We start from the raw sequence: 11,545 nt of genomic DNA, 5'->3' as shown, positions 1-11,545 counted from the left end.
TATTTCTGGTTTGTGTTGTAAATCTACATACGATCGAGGTATAAGAAGAAAGAAGAAGAAAAAAAAAGTAACATTCATGGTAGTCATCAATTTATTGTTAATGCTATTTGCTTTGATAGTTAATACCAACTTATACAATAGGATAAAGTGCATTCTACCACTGGTATTTCTTTCGTAATATTATGAAAAACTTGGTAAAAACACTATGAAAAAGGCATTTTAAGTAAGAAGGTAAACAAAATAAGCCGAGTCAACTATTGGATATTCAAGCTTGTTTGATAAGATAAATAGATAATCGAGCCAAGTCAAGTTGAGTTTAAAATGAATCAAACTTCTGAAATGATTGTTCTAGTTTGGCTTGGTCTATATTTTATGAGCTTGAGTTTGTTTAAAACTTAGTTTGAAGTTAGTTCGTTTAGATATTATCGAACTCTCAATTCAAGTTTAGTTCGAACTTAGTTCATTTAGATGTTATTAAGTTTGAATGGATGTTATTAAGTTTTCCATTCAAGTTTGTTTTATTGTTTGAAATTTTTACTTATTTAATTGATTATTGAACTTGATAATTTAAACTTATATGTTTATTATGTTTTTTATTTAGCATGTTGATAAGAATTTTATTAATGAATATTATTCGTGAATATTGTTCACAAACGTTATTTACGAACATTAACTAGTTAAACACATGTGTTCAAGCTTTATTATTTAATTTAACGAATTGTTCAAACTTATTATTTAATTGATCTTATATATATTGAATTAATATAAATAAGTTTTTATCAAGACGAACATCAAGTTTGTTCATAAATATTTAGTGCATTTACCTCCTTAATTTTAAAGGTAGTTTTGTTATTTTGGGCTTTTGTAATATTAAGGACTAGAGAAATGATATTTATCTAGAAAATTCATCTAGAAAATTTTTAAGGATAGACACATAAATGATGGGACCCACAAAAAATGATGGGTCCCATCATTTATGTGTTTTTCCTTAAGAATTTTCTAGATGAATTTTTTAGATGAATATCATAGCTCGTGTACAGATAGAATTAAAAAAATTAAAATAAATAATGTTGCTATTCATGAGAAGAAGGCAAGACTAGTGAAAACAAGACTAAGTCACGTTGGTTATGTCTACTTTAGGAGTTAGGACATTTACTACGTCAAAAATAAAAATCTTTACACATATTTATATTATTAAAAAAAATCTAATTCTCATATTTTTTTTATTATATTTTACCTTATATAAATAAAAATTGTCACAGCACACATCTCTCCTTTAATTAAAAAACATCTCCACTATCAAATTTAAATTAAAAAAATATTTTAATAATAAAAAAATAACATGAAGGAGCGGCGTTTACGGAGCTACTCCTTTTGAACGTGAAGGAGCGCTCTCCCACTTCGGGAGGGAGCTCCCTCATTTATTAACTTTTTAAATTAAAATTAAAATAATTATTTTAATTAAAAATAAAAAGGAAGGAAGAAGGAGCTCCCAAAATCAGTAGTTGCTTCTTCCTGAAAACGAGGGAGCTATGGGAGGGAGCTCCTTCCCTCTTATCACATCACAATGGGAGTTTTTTATGGATGCTCTTAGGATATTCCCAATGATAGGATTGTAGGAGTTGACGATAAAATTTTTTATGACCCTTATAATATTACATCAAAAGTAAATAATTTTACTCATCTCTCTACTATTTTTTTTTTTAAATCTTCCAATAATTTTTTTATAGGTCTCACTCTTCATTATATATAGATAATATATTATTGATTTTATTTTTATTTTCAAAAAAATAAAAAAATAAAATTATAAAATAATTAAAAAAAAATTAAAAGAGTCCCAAAGTTAATAAAAGGAGCCCCTATTATTTGACACATCATCCACAATGGGAAGCTCTTCTCATTGGGTAGTGATCCTGTCCGAATCGCTGAATCAACGGACGTTGGGTACGTGGCGCTCTCCTGGTTGCTGACGTAGATCTCCGACCGGTCGTAAGACGTTCCGGCGAACCTGCAAAGAAGTCGGGCCGGGAAGGAGTTTCCGGCGACGACCCTCCGACACTCAAGTCAGGCAAGTGGACAGCAAAGAAGTGACTCCGAATATCAGAGAATGCATACCTCCGGCGAAGGGTGAGGCTCCTTATATAGAGCTGGGAAAGGGCTCATGCGCACACACCGAAGCTAATACGTGTCCTTAACCCATACCGCAGTATGGACTTGTCAGAAAAGCTTACCTGACTCCATACTGCTACAGTCCGAGCACGTCTTTGATGCGACAGCGGAACCCTCTGTCATAAAATCCCGCATATGGCCAGCTCGTCGAATATGCCCGCTGTCAGAAGATGTTCCCTTGTCCTTTTGTCTCTTCTTACCTCGTGCCGAGCTTCCGGCCGGTCGGCAGTTCCCCCACGTCCGGCCGGTCGGCCCGCTCGGGAGAACCCCAGTAGTATGCTCTTTGGACTTAGCAGTATTGCTACTTTATGCCTTCGGCCGAGCGAGCCACCCGCTCGGCCATACGACCTTGTTCAACATGAGCGTCGAAACCCCGACTTTCGCAGGGGTACCTTTGCTTTCTGTTAGACTCCAGTCGGCCGGCTGGTCCAACCCTTTTCTGGTCGTCCGGTCGGTTCAACCCTTTCTGGGAGGTCGGTCGGCCCACCCTTCTCCGATAATCCTTTTACCCTTTTGACCTCCACGTGACGTTGACTTTTCGAAAAGAGTTTCCCCTGTTCTTACCACCGGATCATGTAGTTAAAAGGATGGAAAAAGTAGACAAGGTTTGCCAATATACAACTTTTTCCAAAAGCTTTTTGACATTTTAGTATTCCCCAACCTTACTCGAAATATGATTAGATAAAATTGAAATAATTGATTTTATATCATTTTTATTACCTTCATAAATTTTAATTTGTTGCTCCATCCATTTTTTTTTTCTCCCAGAAGGTTCTTTCCTTTTTATCAATTGGAATTTGCAATTGGTACTCTAGAGCAATATCGAAGTTAATTTTGAACCATGTATCCATTCTCCTCCATAACTAAAATTTTTCTTGTATGGTGGGACCTTGAAAAGCAACTTAGCCATCACTTTCTCCTCAAATTGATGCTTAATTAGTAGTTAGTATTTTCGAGCAACAGGACTATGATACCATACCACTTGTTGGAATCAATCTGACAGTACTATGATACCACTTGTTGGAATCAACATAGTACAGATGATCAAATAACCAAAGAGGGTAAATAGTGATTGTTCCTCTACATTAGCATAAAGGTCAACAAATAGTTAGTGTAGAAGAAATAAAGATAAATAATTTGCATATAACAATCGCTAACACATTGATATAACATCATTTAGAACCCTCATTCATACTCCATAGCCTATGACTGGTTAGTGAGCCACTCTTTTGCTGATTCTCTCCAAAAATGGAGAAACCTCTAATAACATGAACTACAATGAGAGTTTAAGAGGGAAGCTAAAGGATGTCAAGAAAAAGACTAAATAAATTATAACAATCAATATTTTGTCAACCTTTAAACATCCCCTTTGATCCCTTTTATATAGCCTTCAAATACTTTAAGCTTCATGTTTTGTTCGGCTAATCTGTCATCTATCAATCAATTAGATCGACCATCAATTAACTAGTTTTTGGATCACTTCAACTTGTAGTTTACCAACAACTACTTAACTAGAATGCACCATCAGTTGATTGGACCACTATAACCCTATGACATTCGACAATTATAGCACATCTTTGTCAACTCAATCACACCTTTAAAACCTTTTGCTATATCATCACTTGGTTGGAATTCATCTGTTACTTGACCGTCGATTATAAGCTGATCTTATAATTTATCTCCTTTCATATAACCTAAGGACAGATTATGAGAGACGCTTGGGGTGAGCATAATAACTTTTTACTATAACTTGATTAGAAGTCATCACTAATAAATTGATCATAAATTTTTGACTACCCAATTGACTTAGCAATGTATAAAAATATTCTATTAATTGGTTGATTAACCTGAGTCGTTAGTCAACTCAGTTCACTTGTCAAATGAGATCATTCTAATAATTGAATCTCATCTGTGTTGAATTTGCTCTCCCCTATGGATACATGTCTTTCAACTGTCATAGCTCGTATACCAAAACTCACCTTCAACAACTTGACTTCGACATTGGGATCATCTCGTGTCAAATTACTCGTCCCTTAGATGCATCAAACCCACGACTCACTCCATGTGTTATCCTTCATGCTTCTCTTACATAGTTTGCCGCCTTCTTCTAGTATCATCAATGTTGTATCTCGATGCTCCCTATCTATAGTCCCTCAAATGTCCTATACTATTATTTTTTGATCTATAGTGGACCTTGTGCTACCAAGCCAACCAACTTAGTTGCACCTTGAGCTGCTCCAATGCCACCTCAATGCTTCTCATTCTACAATCCCTCGAATGCCTCATATAACCTTCTTCATATTCTATTGGACCTTTAAGCCATTGAGTGTGTTGCCTTGGCAGTGGCAAGTAATAATCAACACTCAACCTCATTAAGTCACGAGTTCTTCAAATTCCATGTGTCCTATGCCCTTGTCCAGTTTAACACATATTAAACATACATGTAAACTTATCTTAAACCCTTTGTATAAACATCAAAACTTAATCTCGAACATGACTAATTAGGGCACAATTACACCAACAACTAATTAAGGCACAATTACACCAACAAGATGAACACTTTCTTTGATGTTTTATTAAGCCATTCAGCCAGCCTTCACAACCTAGCTACTAGCTACTCTTGCGTGAGCCAAGTTGACTACTCTTTTTGTATATTTACGGTAGCGTGTAAGCTTTTGCTTGGATATACATCCATTATGCCAAATGTATTGTTGCTTACCATGCTTTGTTTTTAGCACAAGTATCCGGCATTTTGGGCCGATTAATTTTGGAAATAACAGGTTCGACCAATAAAAATTTCATACCGTCCATCAAAATAAATTTAGAAGTTTAGAAGTACTCATAATGGAAGAAAATGTCATATAGTGCGCCATGGTAGAAAATTAAATTGTGAATATTTAAGAGACTATATAGATGCTCCACCGCTATATCATAGTCTGGAGGCTTGTTGTTTACCATGTTTTTTTTAGTAATTCAGCTATTCGAACGAATTAATCCTGGAGGTGACTAAACATCTAATTATTTGAACAGATTAATTTTGGAGATGATTGGTTGATCTTATGAAAATTTTCCGTCGACTACCAAGATAAATCAGAATGCACTAGCAAAGACACATCTAAGCAATCAATATTCTTAGGGTCGTTGTCTCACTGAAGGAAAATTTATATAATATGCCATAATTAAGATTCGACTCTTAAGTGTCTGATTAACCACTCGGAGAATTTAATCGCTGGACGTAGTTTATCCTAGGGCTGCAAACGAATCAAGCCAGCTCCCGAGCTTTTCGAGCCGGCTCGAAAAATATTCGATTCGTATTCGAATTTATCGAGCTGAACTCAAACATGTTCAAACTTTTTTTCGAGCCGAACTCGAGCCCAATTTATATTGTTCGATAGTTCGCGAGACGCTCGCGAGCCTTAATATTTTATTAATATAAGTTAAATATATATTAAATAAATAAATTTCGAACCTTTCGAGTACTTATTTTCGAACAATAATTCGAATAATTCGCGAACATGTTCGAATCTTTCGAGCCGAACTCGAACTCGAGCCCTAATTCGAACCGAACTCGAATACAAAATTTTAAATTTTTCGAGCTTTGAATCGAGTTCGAACTCGAATATACATATTTCGAGCTGAATTCGAGCTTTAAATTTTTCAACATATTCGACTCGATTCGGTTCATTTACCTCCCAATTTACCCTACTTTGATAGCAAAAGGCGAATATTATACGCTCGCCCTCAGCGCCCCCGCCAACCCGTCCCAGAGCCAACACGCAATTTACCCTACTTGAACAACATAGAATTGGTTTGAACGAAAATTCTGACACACTAGAGTTATCGGTATTATGAATTTGGTAGGCTAAAATGCAGGCGAACTACAACTTCTACCAACTTCACTTGGACGTTAATTTTTGTTGAAAAATATAAATTCTAGTAGATAGAACAAAACATTATTGTCGTTTGATACTAAAATAGTTGTGAGATGCTATAAATATCTTATAACATTGAAACACCTGATAGGCTACTAGAATTTATTAAATTCCATCAAAATTTAAAATTTTCTATAAAAATTTATCCTTTCTAGGTTAGGAATGCCAAAATATACTCATATTTTTCTTGAAGTTTTATAATTTTTTTTAAGAATCAAATTCTAAAATATTCAAAACTAAGATCAACCTAAACTTTCTGTTGAGCTGACCAAACTGATATTCTAGTTTGTGTCAATCAAGCCTTATCACTTAAAACATTTTTATGATCATTTTAAACTCAAATTCACATTATTGACAATAAGATTTAGAAGAGGATGAATGAAAAGGTCATTGCAAAAATAAATCACTAGACTGTTTTGGAGGATGACCAAAGTAAAATGGATCAAACTCAAGGGCATCTTTTGGGTTAAAATAAACTATTGCATGTGATTTTGGAAAATCTCAAACACAAGTGTTCTTGTTGGGAAAATTTATCAAGAAAAAATTTAGTTGTAAGACCATGAACAAGCAAAGAAAAAAAATATCATTATTATTCAAGTGTACATATCCCAACAACTTAACATTGGTTATATGTATTTTTCACTACAAAATTAAAGTTTATATCACTAATAATATGTAAATCAATTATTTTGTTCCTTACATAAATAAGACAAAATCAATAAACAATAAAACTAAGAAGACATGGATAGCATTAGCAGAAGTTCAAATTTACATTACATCTGTAGATGAATCTCTTGTGAATGAATGTAAGAGAAGCTTCACATTCACACAAAATAACTATTTTAAAGTGCTAAAATCCTGATTTATGACAATAGCATGACAAAATAAAGATCAATATAATTACTTTATTTGTATGTTGGTTGTCAGCAAAATAATTTAACAATAAAAAAAAATTATGAAAAAAGAATAAAGATAGGGAAAGATTAAGGTTTTATCACCAGTGCCAGTCCCTTCTAGCCATATATATCGTTCATCATCAGAATATTACATTTTCAAGCCCTTACCCTTGTACTATAAGTTATTCACAAACAAATCCCTATAATAACATTAAGGTCCCTAACAAGGACCAAATCTTGCAATCCAAAATATGTAGTGTGCTTATTTTCAACAACATCTACTTGTCTCTTTTAGAAGTTGAATTAAGCATTGCATCAAGTGGTTCTCTCAGTGACAAGCCATTCAGAGCCTTGGCTAGCATGAAGAAATGCTTCAGAGAATCAGGAAAGTTTTAACAAGTGAAATTTTAAGGTATAATTCGAGTATTTATAGATACCAGGAGTTGAGCTGAGATTACTCTAGGAGAGTTTTCTCTTTTGTTAATTCTCTCCTCTACTTTTTACCCAAAGCATCAATGCATAAACATTGTGTAATAAGATTGGACAAAGAAAAGGGATCAACAAAGAAACACTCGCAAGATTTTTGTCATTTCTTAAGAAGATATCGTAAGCAAAAAAAGTTACAATAGAATAAGAAAGTGATGAGGGAATGATTGAATTTGCCAAGCAGCCCAAGCCTTTATTATCTACCTTCAAACTGACATGTTAATTCTAAAAGAAATCCTCATACCTCTAGCTTGATCAAGGATTTTCATGATTAGATTAACAAACTGATGATGGGTAACTAGCATTTCAGGTGGTTTCCATAAGATGATAGAGAATAGTGAGATGAAAAGAGAGATAAGGATTCGAAATGAAGAGAATTGATAAAGAAAGAGAATTCCTTCTTGAGCGAGGAAAAATGTCAAGTCCTATTCCAAGACATACACAAACCATGCAAGTAGTTCAGCATTGGTGCTTTTCTTAACAACTCAAAAATATGAAATTGAAAGACTACAAGGAAGAGTACTAGTATGATTGATAGGTTTTTGTGGTATACCACAGACAAGGAAATAGTACGATAGGTTTCAAAGGCAAATTTCAAAAAAGAACATATCCAATACTAGGCGGATCTACCAGATCGATGCATATCAACCGAAAATAAGTAACAATCACCTCCTGTTTTATAGGAATTGCAAGACAATTCAAAAGGCAAAAGTAAAATTTAACAAACAAAAATTGAAAATGGCACTGTTAACAAAGAAAGATAGCAGCAACTGCAAATTTAATAGACAATCTCAACACCTTGAATCCTAGTTATTATCCCTATCAGTTTAGCGCATATGAGCAACCTCTAGATAAGGAGGCACACGTCATGATCCCATACATGGCATATAACTCCTACATTCCATCAGATAAATTTGTTTCATGCAATATCAAATTGAATTCATGTCTCAGTTTCATATACAGGAGAGAATTTGAAATCAGCATTGATGAACAAACATGAAATGAGAAAGAGAAATCCTTGTCCATGAGATTCGCTAGAATACAATTCGAACATAGTCACAAAATTACTACAGCCACAAATTTATTATCTAAACACGGTTTAGGAAGGGGACAAACCAGAGCAATGGATAAGTCTCGACTCCACGACTACCCTACGCAAAAGGGCGAGGCAGTGAAGAATCCGATCTGTACCCGAGGATCCTTCTACTGATAGCTTTGGGATCCTTCCGATCATCGCTGGCTCCGGAGTCGAATTCATCATGCACCCACCCCACCGACTTCTGCGCCCCCCGGACCAACTGCGAGATCCCTAGACCCAGCCAAAAGAATAAATAAAAATCGAATTATCTTCAAAAAAATTTCATCCAAATAGACAATCATAATCCACCTAAACAAGGATGGAAAGGAAGAGATGACAAAAGAGAGATGGGAAACAGTGTCGTACCTTGCTTGACGGACTGTCGGTTCTGGCGGATCTCGTGGACAGTGGCGGCAATCTTCCAGTAGAGAGGGCGGCCGATGTAGAAGGCTGCGAGTTGGAGGAGGAGGGCGGCAGCTAGGCGGAGAGAGAGTCGAGCTGTGGAGGAGGCCATGGCGGTGTGCTTGCTGTACTCTGCTCGCCTCTGCAATTTCGATTTGGCATTATTATCCAATTAATGCAAGTTTGTTTTATATATATTTTTTACATTTAAAATAAATCGATTTAATTTTATCAAAAATACTATACATAGAATATTTTATATAAAAGATTCTTTATTAATTTGATTAAAATTATTTAAACATATCAAAATAAAATAAGCATTTTGAAAAAATTTGATGTGACATTTTAATTATTTTTTTTAGAAAAAGATGATTAAGACACCCATTTGATTTTTATCCAAAATATTAAATGACCCATTTTTAACACAATTTTTTTTAAAAAATTTATATAAAATTTTAGTGATAAATTAATATGTTGAAAATGGAAAAAAAAAATTGTATAAAATCTTTATATTTTTAAGAAATGGTATAAAGCTTGGAAATGAATTAAATATTATTTTCATCTATTTTTATTTAATATGCATTTATGTGACTTTTATATTTTTCAAAACAACCAATGACCAAAATTTGATTGACTTGCTTTTCAACAAATAAATATGTTAGAGCATCTAAGTGAATTTACCTATTACTATATCTAAAATTTAAGATAAATGATCCATTTTATTAAATTTAGATAATCATTTTTCACTACACATTACATCAAATATTCTAAAATTTTCATCATCCTTAATTTTTTTTTTATTATTTTCTTCTATTTTTTATTATTATATTTATGGAATGAGTGGAAGGAGAGAGATTGAAAAGATTAAGGGTGAAGGAGAGAGATTAAAAAGAAATATTATTTTATTTGTAGAGTAGAAGTTTCATTCCCTAAATTTAGACAATTCATCAAATCTAAATTTAGGGAATGAATAGGGTAACTGATATAAAGAGGTTTTAGTTATCCTATCCAAAATTTATAGTAAAATTTTTGGATAGGATAATTGATGTGGATGTTCTAAATCATAGTAAATAAATTTCATAAACCCAATAATGTTAAAATATAATTTAATTACCAAAATTTATATAGAGAGACACTATGATAAAATTATAAATAATTTTCTACCATAAGAGATTACAATTAGTGGGTCCAGATCTTCTAGTCCACTTTTTCTTGGTTCATTTCTAGTACCTTCCATAATTATGATCAGATTTCAATTGACTATGATTCTTTCCTAGATCCACATTTTCATTTCGATTGTAGTTTGGATAGGGACAGATTATCAAAAGCCGCTGGCAATGAGAAGGCAGTTGGGCTGCCGGGTGCCAAGTGGTGGGGCGAACTCCGAGCAACTTCTGGCCATGTATCCCAACCCAAATTAATTCAAAAAGGAATCACAGTTTGAAATCCGACCGTAATTATATAAGAGAAGAGGACAAGAGAATCTGCTCCCACCATTACTGCACCTTTCTTACCCTATCTATCTCTAGCATCATACTATATAAATTGTCCATCATCATTTAGCTGAAATTTCGAAGGTAAAAACGAAAGGAAGCTAAAAACGAAACTATATAAATTGTCCATCATCATCATATAAATTCCTACTCAAAGCTAAAAACGAAAGGAAGCTGTTCATAACAGTTGCCGGCTAAGTGATCAATGACCTCAAAACAATCCTTATGAATTATTTAATGTATCAACAACACTAACGTACGGCGTCTGCAATAGAAAAGGTAAAACCGCCGATAGAATTTTGATAGTTCTTCTTTGCCTCTTTGGCAAAGAGAAACAGGCCTCCTGTAACGAGTTTGTAGGCTAGACATTAAAAATTTAATTATCAAAATTAGCAGGGGCCGCGCAGGCGGGAATCCCCCTCTATCACAAATTATGACGTCCACTCTCCCACTTGGGAAGATGGTAAACCAACACGACTCCAGAGTGCAATGGAGGCCGTTGACCTAGGCCACGGACCTTCATGATCGCCCGTCGACCCCGTCCAGGTAAGTATGGTCTAAAGTTGGACGAGGCCTGTGTCTTAAGCAACTCGGCTCGCTTTCTCCCTCCACGACTTACAGATGTGGGACTAAAATCCAATGCAGCGCCGATCCATTATGATCATCCACCGTCTATAGTTCGATCGCTATCCAATCCCATCTCCGACCGTCCATCAAGGCTGATCGCCATTTCTAACGCCGCTGCCAAAATTCCACGTCCGCGATGATCTCCCCCGTTTCTCCGTCTCCTGGTCGAGCGAAAGCCCTCCTCCTCCCTCGATTCTTGCTTCGTCCCCTCGATCGGAGGAATCCAGATCCAGAAGATCGGTCGTATTCCTCTCGGGTTCCTCCTCCTCGATCTTGTGGAAGAAGGCGGCTCTGAGTTCTAGCTTCGCTTTCGATTTTTGTAGCTCACCTCGGTCGTAGGCTGTAGCTCCGCCTCGTGGTCGATCCGAGACTGGTTTTCTATTAGTTCGGCTTCTTTTCGTGTGAAAATGGCGTCTCGGCCGGATCAGGTGCCGGATCATATTTTCAGCTTATTTTGATTTT

General features: G+C 34.9%; 1 protein-coding gene and 1 non-coding gene across 2 annotated transcripts; both read right to left on the bottom strand.

Annotated features, from left to right (window-relative positions):
• Positions 1 to 8,387: 8,387 nt before the first annotated feature.
• On the bottom strand, positions 8,388 to 9,136 carry LOC122015992. The gene is made up of 2 exons (XM_042573117.1): positions 8,928 to 9,136; positions 8,388 to 8,792 (listed from the first exon to the last, which is right to left on the bottom strand). The coding sequence occupies exons 1-2, from the start codon at positions 9,073 to 9,075 to the stop codon at positions 8,635 to 8,637; spliced, it is 306 nt and encodes a 101-aa protein (XP_042429051.1). The 5' UTR covers positions 9,076 to 9,136; the 3' UTR covers positions 8,388 to 8,634.
• Positions 9,137 to 10,848: 1,712 nt separating this feature from the next.
• LOC122018126 lies at positions 10,849 to 11,010 on the bottom strand. The gene has a single exon (XR_006121595.1). It is a non-coding gene; the product is annotated as a U1 spliceosomal RNA (small nuclear RNA).
• Positions 11,011 to 11,545: the final 535 nt, after the last annotated feature.

The sequence above is a fragment of the Zingiber officinale genome, chromosome 8B (assembly GCF_018446385.1).
Source record: "Zingiber officinale cultivar Zhangliang chromosome 8B, Zo_v1.1, whole genome shotgun sequence".
NCBI classification, from domain to species: Eukaryota; Viridiplantae; Streptophyta; class Magnoliopsida; order Zingiberales; family Zingiberaceae; genus Zingiber; species Zingiber officinale.
Note: the sequence above shows the minus strand (reverse complement) of the source record. Positions and strands in the feature narration are given on the sequence as shown.

Coding starts and splice junctions, on each gene's coding strand:
- LOC122015992 (XM_042573117.1), bottom strand. CDS start 9,075: ATGGCCTCCTCCACAGCTCGACTCTCTCTCCGCCTAGCTGCCGCCCTC. Junction 8,793..8,927: donor CCGACAGTCCGTCAAGCAAG/GTACGACACTGT, acceptor GGCTGGGTCTAG/GGATCTCGCAGTTGGTCCGG.